Genomic DNA, 17,618 nt, shown 5'->3' with positions numbered 1-17,618 from the left:
CCGTGAAAATTGTGTGAAAATGATCAAAAATGCTGGCGGTGGCTGGGAGCTTTATTAAAAAACGCTGTTAATAGAGTCTTTTACTGGCATTGCCAGAATATTGATTTGCATGTAAACTGGTAAATCAGGTTATTTCAGTAAACTTATTTTTGGTATTGGTGTGCATGTAAAGGTGCTCCCTGTCATTTCTAACACAGAACCTGAAGATAAAAAAGGCTTTTATGACATATTTTGCAACCGAACTTTCTCAACATCTATACAATCCTGTGTGCTAAATGTATGTGCGCACAGATGATGGTATTTTCATCAGCTGAAGAGCTCATAACATGAGTAAAGGAGTCAAAACAGCAGGAATTCTTCCGTTACACACAGAAACGAAGATCTGCTGCGAGGAGACGGCGTTTCCGTCACCTGTGCTGAACTGTGATGGGCAACACCTTGACTACGATGAGAAAAACCAGCTAGGCTTGAGCATACTTTTTCTTCGTTTAGATGTCTTTGGTCCGTGTTGTGTTCATATTTCATACCGCACCAGAGTTGGAAGGGAAGGTTTGGTGCGCAACAAGGCTTGAATGGCAGCGTTCACACTTATTCAAATGAACCGCACTAGAGCAATCGCACCATAGTTTGCTTTAATCCAACCAAACCTGTCAAGCGTGAAGAGCCTTAAACAACAGAATCCTGTAGTCGTGAGCTGAGGTCTGTGTCAAATGTCAGTCATTGTGAAAAAATGAAATCTGTTAACATTAATTCAGTGTTTTTTTATGCCTTGTTGACCTACATCAGATGTGCATTTTTATCCATGAAGAACAAGACAATTAATGACTTAACGTATTTGGTATTTGTCATCGTGATTCCTGACCTTATGCAAAACAGTTTTTGCGGCTCGAACCGACAGTCATTAACTACCAGAGAGAGAGAGAGAGAGAGAGAGAGAGAGAGAGAGAGAGGTATATACGGGTGGTCTGAGAATTCAAGGGTAAGATGTTTTATTTTACTCAACGCTCAGGAGGAAAGCGTGAGTCTATTTCAGGTGTAGAATCAGGTCATCTCCAATAGAAACGGGATGATGTGCTTCATCTTCTGGGCAAAATCTAGATTAAGGGAGTGAAAAGCTCAGTAAGATTTCATCTGTAATCAAACAGGATGATTTTTAACTGCACAAAATCACAACGGCCACAAACGAGCAAAGGTTTCAGCTGATTGTAACCGCTGCTTTCCAAACAAATCCAAGCGTGTCCATGAGGAAGAGAAGGAGTTTGTTTAAGTGCTCAAACTCTTTACATCTCACTGGCATATGTTCACTGGCAGACATGTTGTGTGACGTCAATGACACCAAACGCTTGATCTCAGTGAGATGTATATCGCGGGAACAGTTTCAGTGAATATCGACTTCATTATATTATTGACATGAGAGGCTAATAAACACAGATCAGTGATTCAAAAAAGCCTGAAATATGTTCATTCATTATCAGTGTAAATATTACTGTTAATACTGAAAGTGAAATGACTAAATGCACAATTGTTTCGTTTTTACTTAGACACTAAATACATCTGTAGACTTTAACACACATCTGTTGTTTTTAATGGCGCTGTCAGAGTGTGTTAATGGCTGTAAACAACAAGCAGTGCTTTAGATGATCCGTCTGTCACATTAAAACCACCTGAAATAACTGAAGAAATATTTCAGAAACCACACAAAAGTACAGTAAAGATGAATCTCTATCTATCTCTCTCTCTCTACAGATTCAGGCTTATTTCTGCAGAAACATCTGAGATCAGAATTTCCTTCAGAATTGCGTTTTACTTCAGACAGAATTGACATCAATGAACATCAAATGTTTCATGGTATAAAAAAATAAAAAACAAAAGCAATAACAGGCACACGACACACCATATAAAGATTATTTGGTCCGGTTTGACATCGTGTAATTTCGGGTTCTTTCACTCTTATTCTGTTTTTACTGCTGATGCTCCTTTTCTCTATAATGGCTTTTAGACTGAGATACTCGTTTCTTCTAATGTGATTTAACCTCCATTTCACTGATTTGTATCTAAAGTAGATCCTGTAACAACATCATGTGAGGATGACGTCTGATTATCAGCTGGCATGTTCAGTCTTACTGTACTACAGTGATAAATTACCATGTTAAATTCCCTCAAAAACACACAGAATACCACTTCACATGTGCAGAGACTTCCAGAGCTGAATCATGAGAAAATGATCTGACAAAGTTCTTATTTTATTATATTAGGTTCAAATTGCCATTTTGGTTCAAAATATTTGTTATTTGATTAAGAACATTAATTTTAAATATGTGCATTGATTTCAGTTGATAATATTTACATAATATCACAATTGCTTGCAGTCTAAGAAAATCTAGTCGAGTAAAATGAGTCTGACAAAAATTCCCTTGAGTCTTAAACTGCGGTTTGAAACCCACTGCGGTGCGTGGCTTCTGTTGATCCGATCCGTCTCAGCAGAAATTAAATATACATGTTTGGTGAGATATATCCCTCTGTAGAGACCGCAGCTCTATAGCTACGTGAGTTAAACCAGCATCTGTTCACTGAGACAACCAACAGAGACAGACAGAAAGAACAAAAAACAGAAGAAGAGATGCAGTAGAATTATACACAAGCTTTCATCAACCTGTATGGAAGGATGATCCACAGCGGCCATTCTCTCCACACAGAATCTGGTGGTTTCTCTAACAACTCGAGATACATTACCATACATTGAAGTTGAGCTTCCTTCCCTTCTTCATCTCACTGGAGCATCTCGTCTCACAGCAACCGTTCTGGTTTGATAACTCGCTCTCAAGAGCTGCGCGACTCTCTTTATCAGCGGCCCTGCGGCAAAACCGTTTTATATTTTAGCTGAGTTGAGAGCACTGCCCTACAGACGCCTCCGAACGCCCGCCGCAAGCCCCGAACGCATGACTCGATAGACCCGAAGGAACTAAGAGGTGGACCTCCACACCTGTTGGGCAGGTTTACATTCACATTCATGCATTCAGCAGACCAACTCACAATAGAGGAGCATAAGCAATTCATCACAGCAATATTCAAAGTGTACAATGCCAGGTTTATTCTTTATAGAGGGAAGAACAAAAGTTTTTTCTCTTGATGAGCCTCGTAGCCACAGGAAGAGCAAGGAGACCCGTCACACACGTGAGAGACTCATGCGTGAATGAGAAAATAAAAAGCGGGACATGCGTGATGTTAAAGAGTTATTAAGCGCAATAAGCCGTGACAATACAGAACTCGGTGCGGAGCTCGCGCTGCAAGCATTAATGCCTGAACATAAGAAATGATTCTCTCAGGCTTCCTGTCCCTCTTTCACGTCAGACCTCTACTAAATGATTGATTATACCACCGGAGGTTGTGTTAACAGAACTTATTCTGTCATTTACCTCATTTTAAAAACATTGACAGGCAATCCCAAATGCTGTCCATTATTTTGTCAGAAGAGAAAAAAGAAAACCGCTTAAGCCCAGTGCAAATCACACACACACACACACACACACACACACACACACACACATATATACTTGTACATATGGTTTACGGGGACTCTCCATAGGCGTAATGGTTTTTATACTGTACAAACTGTATTCTCTACCCATCACAGGAAACTGTCTACATTTTTTGAATTTCAAAAAAATACAGTTTAGTATGTTTTTTAAGCCATTTGGTTTACAAGGACACAGGAAGTGTCATTATACTCACTTGTGTCCTCATAAACCATATATACAAAAACATACACACACACACACACTTTGCATTTCACCTCAGCTTGTGCTTTGTTAGCATGGATGGAGAGTTTCCAGCGGTTGTCTTCTTTAGTTGTAGTTTAAAGTTGATTTTTGTTACTTGCTTTTTGGGTTTCGATGCATCTTACGGACTCTACAGATGACCATGTTGTTTTAAAGATTTATTTTATTTATGTTAACCATTAAATATGTTTAATTCATGCAACTGCACTGACGTCACTATGTCCTCCTTTCATTTCTCACGACTTTGAGCCGGTCGTGACAAAAGTGGGGGCTCGTCCGGGATTTGAACCCGGGGCCTCTTACACCCGAAGTGACAATCATACTTCTAGACCCCTAGACTTTTGGGCCAGTCGTGACACGTGTCAAAAACTTAAAGCAGTCCTTCGCTGCTCCTTTCAAATACAAGCCCAAATCTTTAACCCCTGATGTTGATCTCCACTCATCTCTTCATCTGATCTCCACACAATCCTCGGTTCCTCTGAATGAGCTCTGACAGCACAATGATGCTGATTCTCATGTCCACTGGAGTGGAGAGCAGCTAACGCATGACATGTTGCTTTAGAGAATTAGCATATAAATGAGCTCGCTGCTTATCACCTCTATTTATGAGTCGATCCTGTTCCTCTCCAGCATTATTTCATCTGTGAGGGACGACGCTCGTCTCAAGCACAACTCTGGCATTGAACATAGCAGACACTTTCTTACCAAAAGCCCCTTATAAAAGCGTCCAGCACATTAACGGCAGTGCATGAAGAAAAACACAGCAATTTCACAACCATTAGATCAACTAACTGTAACTTCAGGGAATATTCCTGGTTCAGTACAAGTTAAGATCAAACGACAGCATTCGAGGTATCAGGTTAATCACCTCAAAAAAAAAAAAAAGTATTTTTACTCATCACTCCTTTTCTTAAAAAAATAAAAAATGAGGCATTTTCAATGGAGGTGAATGGGGTGTGGCTTTTGAAGCACCAACTTTTGGGCTTCACTTGCCTTATATGAAAACAGAAATGTATTATTTTTCTAAAAATCTTCACTTGTGTTCCACAGAAGAAAGACTCATGAGGGTGAGTAAATGATGAAGAAATGGTGGAGTAGTCCCTTTAAAGAAAAGCATTACAAGACGCTTCACCTTAGACTCAACAAAAGTGAACGATTATCAATAACAACCATCAGAACACTAATCAGAGTTTTGATCCAACCGGCATCCCTTCCTCTATTATTATGAGCAATCATTATGTCATATTCAAACAGGATACACTTATTTATAGCAAATTTCAATCAGAATTTACTGCACTTAACCAGCATCCCAGTTGTTGTATGAGAAATGTACACACAATAAGTGCTAAACTCCAGATGAATCTCTTCTGACAGTCTCTCAGCTCTGGTTAACGAACCAACACAAACTCCCTCCTCACTGGCTCGTCAATCAAACTCTACATGAACATCCTAACCGGTTAGTAGTTTTAGAACTGCTGAATATAAAAGTACCTTGAAAATACTAATTACATGGCATTCAAAATGACTCTTGTAAACATCTACATATTTTCTTTTAAATAAAAACAATTCAGCGTAATCATACTGAGTGGGCTACATACTCATTACAATCTCTCCGGTCCAAATTAAATCACATTCAGAGTCCGCAGTCCTCCTGCTGTGACCACACAAGTGTTTGGGTCTGCTGATGTGCTTCAGTAGCCCGACATCGCATCAATTATTCACTAATGCTCACATCAGATCACGCAAATTAGATTTAAATTGGTACACAAACCCTGGCGAGACTCAGGCGAGTAGATACGGAGGACGCGGTGTTAGCGCTGGATGATCTAAGGGTGAAAACCACAAAATTCGCCTCATATCAGTGTCAAATGACTCAATATTAGGGCTGAACAACGATTAATCGCGATTAATGGTTTGCAAAATAAAAGTCTGTGTTTATGTAATATATGTGTTTGTTCTGTGTATAATAATTATGTATATATAGATACACACACATACATACATGTATATATTTAAGAAAAATGTTATATTTACTCAATATCAAAAACACCACACAAATATCCTCATACTTCATGTCCACACAGGAACAGCCATCTCCAGCCATCGTGTGACACTGAAGATTGGAGTAATGGAGCTTCGCCATCACAGGAAATCTTCATAACATTACCGTTTTTGACCTTTCTTTCAAAAACAAAGACATTCTTGTCCCAAACTTTTGAAGAGTGATGTACTGTAGGCAAGGCAGTTTTATTTGTATAGCACGTTTCATACACAATGGTAATTCAAAGTGCTTTACATAAAGAGGAAACAAATACATAATAACAGTAAAAACATTTATTTTTGTTTACTGTGATGTCTAGCAATGTAATAATTTCTTTCATACACACATTGAGACATCTCATTTAAATCAATAATCAAATTCAGACAAACAGCCTAGTCATGAATATTCATCCTGGAAGGTTTGCTTCATGAATATTTACACCTATTTTCCAACAGTTTTGCCAAAGCCATTTTCTCTTTGCCAAAAGAACTAATAAGTGAATCTATTTATTGATTTTCCTTCAGACTTTAGTGTCCTACATCTATATGAGAGTGACAGAGAAACAGGACAGCGGTTTTATTCTGGGCTTCTGTCTGTGGAGACAGAGAAACACGCGTGCAGCGACGTTACTGCGTGTTTCGTGAATAATCACACACTTATGTTTGTTTGACTATATTAGCGGAGACATATAAGGCTAGATTTACTAACAGCTTGTGCCAGCGCAAACCCTCTTTCGGTGTTAAAAACTACAGTTGAGATTTACTAAACACACGCAGTGAACAATCTGCTTGTCTGCGACCCTACGCTAATTTGAGCTGCTCTTGGTGGATTGCGTTGGTCATAATGGAAATGAGCTGCTGCGTCTGCGTTCTTTCATTTGCGCATGCAGTGTCAGTAGATCAGCCGCAGAGCCTTCCACTCCCATCAGCACTTTTATGGGATTGCAGTCTCACGCCAATTTACCGTTTAGTAAATCTGGCCCATAGACTTCCACTGTTTTTCTTTCTTTCTATGTCCTAACCTGACTTCTGACCCCTAAACATAACACTCACAGAAACCTGTGCAAAATGAATATAAGCCTGTTAACAATGAGCTCTGGCTCACTAGTCTGTGTTCAACAGGTTTCACTGATAATGAGGACATTTTGGACCTGACACACACACTCACACACACAGATCAGTTCATCATTTCCATACGCTGCTTCTAAAAGCTGATGTTGAGCTTCACTGGAGTTTTTCAGTGGTGTTTCCAGTAAACTGCAGTGCTGCTGTTGGTGGAGTCTGACAGTCAGCAGCTCCATTCAGCATCAGACTCTCATGCTCACAGCAGAATATTCATGCTCAGGTGTGAAGACCATCTGTGAAGCTCAAGCATATGGATCTCTCCTGTCACAGCAGATGGACCCTTAGCAACTAACACATCCCGTCTCTCATCGGCGATACAGTCACTGTCAGCCCTTTACAGGTGCGTCACGCTAACAATGGTACATGCTGCTCACGTGACGCTCACAGCTCAGGTAATCAGATGATGTACTTTCAGGGTTGTGCACCAGTCGAGCGGCTGCCATTGAGATCAGAATCTGACGGATATATACGGCTCCAGCTATTACTGACCTCCTTCATTTAAGCACATATATCTGCTTCTACTGCAAAGATGACGGTCAGACGACAGAAAACATGACATGTTGGTTGCCCTTTACTCACACAGTGTCACATCCACCCTCAGTGTAAAGAACATCAACCTGCTACTCCAGCGGCATCTGATGAGGGCTGGACAACACCACCACCATCTTATTTCATGATAAGACTGTCGCAATACATGATGGCTGCAGTGTTTAAATAACGCTATAGGGTCATTCCGTGTCAAATCAATCAAATTGGCTCAAATTTTTGATTTTTCTGTATAAAGACAAACATAAATAATGACTAAAGCCAAAATATTAAATGTCACAGATGTATATTTACAGAGTAAATTTTCAGTGGATTTTTGGTACTCAGAGAGTTGCAATTCTTTTGATAGAAGGAAACAAGATATAGTTGAAACATTATTTAGTCTTCAGATATTCTCTCGATCACTGAAAATGGGTAAAATTTAACTACTTGAACATGGAGCTGCTTTGAGATCCTCATATATATGGGACTGAACTATACAGAGCCTTAAAAATGAAGATTTCAAAAGAAAAGTATATTAAGAATGAGGATCTAGAAGGATATTAAGATATCTTGAATACTTTTAGAGTCACATGCATGACAACTTTAGAAAAGGAATATTTATGGCACTCAGACAGGAATGTTTTATGCAATTGAGATAATAGAAAAACACAAGATACATTTCTAGTTTTTAGCATTATTTGTTCTTCAGATATTCCTGTTTAAAATAAATAAGTATCAGTTGTATGAAGAGTGGCCCACATTTGGTTTTTGACCACTAAAAATGTGAACAATTGACCAAATTTACTCATTGTCACTTTGACCTCCTCTACAAAACAGTGGATTACTCGGTAAATATACATCTGTGACATTTAATATTTTGGCTTTCATCACTATTTATGTTTGTCTTTACACAGAAAAAATATGAACAAAATAAAAAGTTTGAGCAGGGGACCTCTGGCTGATTTGACACGGAATGACCCTCTCGTGTTAATACTACACACACGATGCGAAGCATCAAAAGCAAATAAAACTCATTATAATAAGCGATGCTGTCTACACCACATATGGCACAACGAGTCTCAGAATATGAACCCCAAAATGTTTGAAATGTTTGCATAATCTGGCCCTCAAGTGCACTGCCTCGCTCCCTTGTGTTTGAACAGGTTGCCATGACAACTGCGCCTGCCACCCTTCCTCTGAAGCTGTGTGATATCTGAATGTCAGGAGGTTTCTGTTCTTGACAGCCACACACACGGTGACCTTCATGTCTGCTGTCCCGGGTCAGCGATCCCTCGAGATGCTCAACAAGACAGAGGTGGGAGGTTCAGGAAAGTTAGACTGAACTACAGAGTGACTTTCCCAGCTGTGAAATCATTCACACTCATAGATGTGTCTGAATACTCTAGTTGACATTGACAATATTCACAAGAAGATTTATTGGTCTTAACTGATGATCAGCGAAGATGGATGGATGTGACCGAGGCTCGTCTTTATGAGTTTCTGCCCAGACATTGCTCTGATGTGTTTCTGTTTCTCTTGTTGTTAGTAGTTGTTGGCACTTCTTTCGAGCCAGACACCACATTTTTTCCCGTCAAACTCTTGTTCAAACAAGATCAGGAATGTTAAACATGTTTTCTGGCATCATAATGACCTTTCAGAATCTTCAATATGAGGGAAAAGAGCAAAACAAACACCATGTTCACTATATGGACACTCCCTCCCACACCAAACACAGCTAAATAAACTATGAAATCAGAAACTTACCAGTTATATGCTTTTATATCACATATTAAATTATTAAAAAATTAAGGAAGCAACTGAAAGACACAGTATTTGTGTCTAACAGGACGAGTGTCCTCACTAGGGCTGCGTGATATTGAAGATATACAATAACTTCCTAAAGTGAACAGCAGTGTTTTACTGCAGCATTACATTAAAACTAAGGGTCATTTTAACACCAATGTAAACCAGTCCTACAATAGGTTTATTTAATCACAGAATTTGAATAACCACATGTAAAAAAATTAAACACTGCTTAGTCTACAAAAGTCCCATGAAGAGCAGTGAGTGATTTTCTCTTAGTCTTTTGTTGTTTGATTAACATTACTGAAGCTTTAAGAGCTGCACAGATCCAATATACTGTTACACACCAGTATATTGCTAAGACATAACTGACTGTGTTTGCGTGAAATCTCACAAAGATGGGCAATTTGACGTAAATGTGTGTGTGTAATCGGGATCACACACACTGTCCGAGAGGCTTATTGCATTTAATAACATAAAGCACGGGTATAAAAATCATCCAGTTATCGTATCGATATGCATATATCGTGATATGTCCATTTGTGATAGTTCTGCAGTTGAGTTTTCCTCTCTCTGGGCTAGAAATGAGAGGGAGAAAACAACAGACACACACTTCCCACACACACTTACTAATAAATTTTAATGAACACTAAAAAAGTGTTTTTGAAAGTGTACAAAAACAGCATACACACTTCCATAGTCACTACAAACTGCATGAAAACTACGGTATTTATTCACAGTTTGGAAGTGAAATACCACTAATTCACTTTTGTGTTATTAAAGGAGGATCAAGTGATCTCTCCTTCTGGCAACTAAGATAAACTCTAAATATATGAACATATTTATGTATTCTAAATCTTTAATGGAATCTCATATTTCATCTGTTTTAATTAGAGAGCTGATAAATGTGTCAGCTCATAATCTGTGAGGTTCATCATCATCATATATCCAGAGTGTGTGAACGCCTCTGATTCTGCACAAATAATCACAATTAACTACTGGTAAAAAGAGTCAATCACAGCGTTTTATTAGAAGAAGAGGTTAGGTTAGGCTACTTCTTGATTCAGAACCACTTGAAACAGCAACAGCAACACTCCATCAGTCCAAACGCTGCTCGATATGTTTGACTTCTACCAGCTGCTCAATTTCTCATCCTCAGATGAACTCAATAGATGCAGTTCAGTAAACATTAATGAATACAGTACGGCATTCCTGGGGATTGACCACAACAGCTCTTCCTCCTGTACACAACTAACTAATGCTCAGGTTTGAGGGGGTGGTTTCCAACCTCTGTGCAGAAAGTCAATAAACGGACGGCCAAATGGAATCAGTCGCTCCCAGAACAGAATTCATTTCCTTCCCTGTTCTCTTCGGCACCCATCAAAAGCAAACGCTGCCTGACCGGAATGGATAATGACTACAGCTCGAAAGCTCGAAACTGCATGCAAATCAGTCTGTGAGTGAATGTTCGAGTAAATACTGTAATGATTTGCTATGATTTTTGATAAGAGTTCTAAAATGGAGAATCGTGGAGATCAGTCAGTTCAATATTACAATATGAAACTTTTTGCTTATTCTTCTCAGAGGGAATGCCGATGAGTTGGATCCTGTGACATACTGAATGAGAAGAAACAGAACATGTTTCACAGGGGGTCGCTCTTATAACTGTGTGCGTACACACACACACACACACACACACACACACACAGTACATGCATTACGGGCTCAGCCTCGGGCCGGAGACACGCTCACTAAATAAATGTATTTAACATGTATCATGCATCTGCTAAAGATTAATAATCATAAACCAAACAATGAGATCACATATCCTAGTGGCAAAAAATATTATCCCACGTAACCTTGCTAAAGGATGAAATGCATGTAGGCTCATACCCTGGTGAAACTGATGTGTAATGAGCGGATGATGAACTCCCACATTGACCCGGTCCAGCAGAGACCCCTATGGGCGGCTCATTCAACACCCGCAGAGACAGAGACAGTCAAAGCTTTGGTTTCATCTGTCACTGCTCCTACATTTCTACAGCTACAGCATGAATTGAGGAGCAAACACACTTTAGCCCCACATTTAATGGCAGCAGCAGCACATGAAGAACAGGAGCAGATGCAAACATCACACACTGATTCTTTCTAATCAAAAGAGCATTGCTTTTTCAGCTTGCGTACTGGCAACTTCATGGAAGACAAAGGAAAATCTCGTAAAGGCATTGCTGGGCTGATTTAAATGAGAGATAATTGAGTGTCTTTGGGTTCCAGAGTTACTGTGCATCCTAATGAGCGCCCTCTTTATCCTGAGAGCAAATCAATAGCACTAATGGACATAAGCAACATCATCAATAACATTAGAAAGAACGAAACCCAGAGTTATTGCTCAGGCACCTTAATACACAGCACTACACCTGAGGTTTTTCTTTGTTTGTTGGGTTTTTAAATCAAGAGACATTATGAGAGCGTTCCATTCTCGGAATGACACACTGACACAGGACCTGTTTGAAAGCTTCAGTCTATTGCGGTTCAAAGGTCCTGCAAGGACACACGCAGGCAGTTCTGCATCAGCTGCTGCTGAAGATAAAGCGCATTTCTCACTGGATCTCCAACAACAGTCATCATCTCGACACGATAGATGTGCTGTTTCTGATTCAGATCGATCTCGGTTCATATCTGTCCACAAAATAATCAGCTAATTCGTGTCTCAAGATGAACAAACTCTGGGCAATCCAGAGACAGAAGAAAGTGGAGAATAGCAGAGTTATCTGTCCTGAAACATCACTGGACTGAAGTTCTCACATCCTCTGTTTATACCGCCATGAACACACGCCTCACGAGAACGCTCTGTGCTGCAGAAATAAAAGATCATGACAAAAGCATCACATCAGATGTCTTACCTTCAAATCCGAAGAGTACGAAGAATCCCGGGATGAAGATCGAGTGTATCCAAAAGCAGCTCATTTCGCCTGGTTCCGATGAATACAGATCTGCCCCGTCCCCGTGTATATGTGTGTGTGTGTATGTGTATGTGTATGCGCGCGCGCGTGCGTGTGTATTCTGCTTCGGCTCGGTTCTGTTCGGTAATGACAGCGGCTAGCGCTCGTGCTCGGATGCGGATGCTGCAGAGCTCCTCTGATGTTTCTCTGGTGCTTTGCTGCCATCTAACGAAAAAAGCGAATGAGACTCATTAATGATGAAAGACACGTACAGGTCCGCCTGTCCTCTTTCATTCTCACGAACACATCTCTCTCACGAGCCAGCTCATCTTAAAACATTTAAAGGAAACCGCTTTCTTATGGCTGGAAGAACGCCATATATGTGTCAAGCTGATTTGATCAATCGAGAGAGTTCTCTAAAACACACTGGGTTAAAAACAACCCAAGTTGGGTTCGAATTGGACAAACCCAGTGGTTGGGTTAAATGTTTGCCTAACCTGCTGTGTAGTTTTATTTACCTCAAATAGTGTTTAAAAATTACTGTATTGCTTGCTTAAAATGAACCAAAAATAGTTAATTTCAATGAACATTTAATGAATAATAATAAAACAATAAGCATTTATTAAATTGCTTATTAATAAATGTTCACCTTTTGATTATTATTGTTGCCTCTAGTAATTATGTGTCTGATTTTTAATTTCCAAGATATTTTGGGTTCATTATAAGCCAGCCATATAGTCATTTTAAAACAATAGTTGAGTTAAATAAAACTACCCAACACGTTAGGCAAACATTTAGCCCAACTACTGGGTTAGTTCATTTTCAACCCAGCTTGGGCTGTAATTTAACCCAGCATTTTTTAGAGTGAAAGGCACAAAATGACTTCTAGTAGGAAATACTCTCAAATAATATATATATATATATATATATATATATATATATATATATATATAAATGCACCCAAAATGCACAACGATAGAGCGATGTTTTGTCAGACATATCTAAATCTAAACTCAATCCCCCGGTTTCACAGACAAGGCTTAAGCTGGTCTTTAACTAAAATGCATGTTTGAGCTGTTTTAACTAAAAGCAACTTGTACTGACACATCTTAAATTATGTTGATGACATTGTTTTGTCTCAAGGTGCACACCAGCAATGTGTTTTTCTAGTGAACATTTATAAAAGCTGCTTAAATGCCCTAATTGAACTAAGGCATTCTTGACTTCTGAGTGTCTCTCAGAAAGTCCTAAACCCGCGCTGTCGGAATTTCACGAGCGCGCCGGCGCGTTTCCCTCATTTGCGTTGTTTGGAGCGCTTGTATGCAATCGCAGCTCCTCCAACTAGAATGTCCAGTAAAAAGTCTGAATGTTCAAAAGTCGGCAAAAAGTTATTTGGTGTGTTGTTTCTGATATCTAGGAGTTCGTCCTTAGTAAAGCTGATCGGAAAAAAGTTACTCAAAACAGGACAAACAAACAAAAATAACAAAAGTACCAAGACACTACAAACCGAGGCGGCCATCCGCAGTGCCATCTTGTTGTCATATCGATCACAAGTTAAATATAGAGTACCGCAAGGCTCAGTACTAGGACCGTTGCTTTTTACTCTGTACATGCTACCCTTGGGAGATATCATTAGGAAGCATGGCGTTAGTTTTCATTGTTACGCTGATGATGCTCAGCTCTATATTTCTTCACGCCCTGACGAAACTTACCAATTCACAAACTTAATAGAATGTATAGCTGATATAAAAAAACTGGATGACCAGTAATTTCCTACTACTAAATTCAGAAAAAACAGATTCTAATTTTTGGACCGAAAACTACTTCACGTAATAACCTAGAATACTGTCTAACACTTGATGGCTGCTCTGTTAAGTCTTTGTCGTCAGCTAGGAACCTGGGTGTGCTCTTTGATACCAATCTTTCATTTGAAGGCCATGTTACTAGCATCTGTAAAACCGCATTCTTCCATCTTAAAAATATATCTAAACTACGGCATATGCTCTCAATGAAAAATGCAGAACAGTTCATGCGTTCATGACCTCAAGGCTAGATTACTGTAACGCTCTACTGGGTGGTTGTTCCTCCCGCTTGATAAATAAACTACAGCTCGTACAAAATGCAGCAGCTAGAGTTCTTACTAGAACTAGGAAGTATGACCATATTAGCCCAGTTCTGTCATCACTGCATTGGCTTCCTGTTAAACATCGTATAGATTTTAAAATCTTGCTAATTACTTACAAAGCACTAAATGGTTTAGCCCCCCAGTACCTGAGCGAGCTCTTAAATCATTATAGTCCTTCACGTTTATTGCGATCTCAGAATTCAGGCCAGCTGATAATACCTAGAATATCAAAATCAACCGCAGGCGGTAGATCCTCCTCCTATTTGGCTCCCAAACTCTGGAACAATCTTCCTAGCATTGTTCGGGAAGCAGACACACTCTGTCAGTTTAAATCTAGACTAAAAACACGTCTGTTTAAACTTGCATACACATAAACCATTATCATTATCTACTACTATCTACTACTACTACATTATCTTCTACTATCTACTGCTTCTATAATTCAAATCATGTAAATTGTTAGGCTGCATAGATTAGATCAGCCAGAACCGGGACCACTTCCCGTAACACCTGATGTACTGGTTACATCATAAGAAGAATGGCATCTACACTAATATTGGTCTCTCTCTGTTTATCACGAGGTTTACCACAATCTGCCAGATCTAGGCTGTATCCAGATAAGATGAAGGACCTGCATCTACACATGATGATAACGCAGCCCTGACGTTTCAACTAATCTATCCCCTGTCAAGGCCCATTTCCGTTTCCTTTCCCTGTGTATAGATAAAACCTTATCAAAATTATTCTAGTTCACATAGATCCGTGGACACAGCTATTTTTTCTGTATTATGCGGACGAGTAAAGTAATTTGGCAAATATCACTTTTTTAAAAAAGACCAAGCTTCTGTGCACATAAACACTCAAACACACAAACCTATAGACTAAACACATAAATGAAGAATGCATTAAAGGTATTCAGTTTTCAGTAGGAAAGGTGTCATTTAAGCGGCCCCTTTAATAATTAACCATTTTTACAACGGAAGTGATTTAATCAAAAGCCAACTTTAGCTCGATAAGAATTTTCCTATTGTCACTGTGAAGCTGCTTTGAAACAATATGTATTGTGAAAAGCGCTATATAAATGAAGATGACTTGACTTGATAACAGGGGGTGCTGTGCAAGTTGACTTGCACCACAAGAGTGGCCCGTGACGTGACGTATGACGCAGATGTAGAGTATCGTAAACTTAGACGCCTCGCGGTTCAAACAAAGTCAAGCTCCTCTTCTCTTATATCAAAATCCTCTGACATTTCTCTTTAAAAATGATTGTTTTAGACTTCTAATTTGTGACCGTTGTTTTGTTTTGCTCTCTCTTCTGTACTTCTGCATTCGTCATTATGTCATGCGTGGGGTTAGAGGTCACTCTTCCGCCAGAGATAGATGTGTACGGCCATCTGCCGGAAACTAGTAGTTTTACTTTATAAAGTTTTGATTATGCTTATTTTTCTTAGAAAAATGCATCACTTCACTTCACTTTTTTATGGATGGATGCATTTATTTCAGGCTTCAAAACAGACCCCCTGTTCACTACCATTATAAAGCTGGGAAGAGCCAGGATATTTTTAAATATTTCTCCAATTGTGTTCATCTGAAAGAAGATAGTCATATACACCTAGTGAGTAAATCATAGGATAATTTTCATATTTGGGTGAACTATCCCTTTAATACAGTGCCTGCACAAGAAGATACAGTAGGTCAGGATGAACATTATGAAAGTTATGAAAACTCACACGTTTTACTATTTGTGAAGAAGCGGCAACAATGTTGGTGCAAAGACAGCTTCTTTTGATATAAATGGAGTTAATGGGGGGGAAAGTTTTATGGTTTGACTGATATTGTCACTCTTCTCGGCTGCTAGTACACACAGAGTGTGACCAATAAGCAGATTTCTTTCTAAACGAATGCGTTGTTGGAGCATTTGGAGGCCATCAGAGACTCCAGAAGTTTGACTACAGTATTTGGCTCTTTAGGGTCTTTGTGCAGTATCACAAACACTACGCCAGGCAAGGTTAGGCATAGCTGTGACAAAACGGCACAAATTGGCCCTTGTTGTGGCATTTGCTGTGATGTTATACAGGTGCCGAATGACGTTTATGACAGCCAGAGAAAGCCATTGTTCTCTGAACAGCACGCATCCCTCAAGGCTGAGCTTCTCAGAGATCTTTAAGAGCTGAAATGACGCACTGTAAATAATTCAGCACTCAAAGAATGGCTTCAAGGACAAACACATTTCTGTGTAGACTTACAAATATTTACAGTGTTTATTTTTCTGAGAAAGTCGTGGGAGGAAGACTTTTCCTTATTCTGCCTTATAAAGAGTTGGAGTTTATGGCGTCTCACAGCATGAAGCAGCTTGAGTGCGCTCTATCCATATTAATCTCTCTCCTTCTCTTGGTCTGATACTGAAACCAGATTATTAGAGAGCCAGAGACAAAGTCAAGAGATTTTCTACAAAGGGTGGCTGTTTTGGCCACTGTGTTTTTGATTCCAGCTGAGAACAGCAATTATTTTCCACTGCCGTATCCATCCTCTTCTGTGACTTTGTTAGTTTTACATCAGAACGTGATTATGTACATAATCTTTATCATTTAATTTCTGTTGGAAAAGAGCAAATGACATTGTGGATCCAGCTGAAGAGTAATTGTGCCATTGTGTTTGTTGTTTTGTTGATAAATGTGACCATGATATTATGTTAGATTTTCTCTCTCAAAAACTCACTAGTTATTTTTCCTTAACAAACTTGCCTGTGCCTACAGATCTGTGCTTTTATAAACATCCTGTACATCTTTATCATTGGTAAATATTTAATGCACAGGCCATATCAGGGGTTGAGTTAGGAGTTTGTTATCTCTCTGTGTCTGTGTGGGTTTGAGCTGGTTTCCCTCACAAGTCCAAGACATACAGCATAGAAGCACTGGAGACTCTGAATCATCTGGTGTGAGTGCGAGTGTGACCTGACCTCCGTCCAGGGAGTTTTCCACACATGCTGCTGGGACAGACTCCAGCATCCCCACCATGACACTGAAAACAAGAGTTGGTTGGTTGGACGGACGGATGGATAATTGAATAAATGGGTGGATGGGTGTGTGGACAGACAGACAGACGGCTAGTTGAATGGGTGTCTGGAGGGACAGATGGATGGATGGATAATAGAATGGATAGATGGGTGGGTGGGTGGATGGAAGGATGAATGAACGAATGAATGGCTGGTTGGATGGATGGATGGATGTGTGGATGGGTATAAGTAAAATATACAAATTCACATTACACGTTTCA

General features: G+C 39.5%; 1 protein-coding gene across 1 annotated transcript in view; it reads right to left on the bottom strand.

Annotated features, from left to right (window-relative positions):
* Positions 1 to 12,367, bottom strand: part of LOC125248205 (limbic system associated membrane protein) — a 146,871-nt gene extending 134,504 nt beyond the window's left edge. Inside the window, exon 1 of the mRNA XM_048159922.1 lies at positions 12,179 to 12,367. Coding sequence (XP_048015879.1) covers positions 12,179 to 12,242 — 64 coding nt within the window. The 5' untranslated portion in view covers positions 12,243 to 12,367. The remainder of the gene's footprint in view (positions 1 to 12,178) is intronic.
* Between the last annotated feature and the right edge of the window lie 5,251 nt (positions 12,368 to 17,618).

Source organism: Megalobrama amblycephala, linkage group LG16 (assembly GCF_018812025.1).
Source record: "Megalobrama amblycephala isolate DHTTF-2021 linkage group LG16, ASM1881202v1, whole genome shotgun sequence".
Lineage (NCBI taxonomy): Eukaryota > Metazoa > Chordata > Actinopteri > Cypriniformes > Xenocyprididae > Megalobrama > Megalobrama amblycephala.
This window is presented reverse-complemented; position numbering and strand designations above follow the sequence as displayed.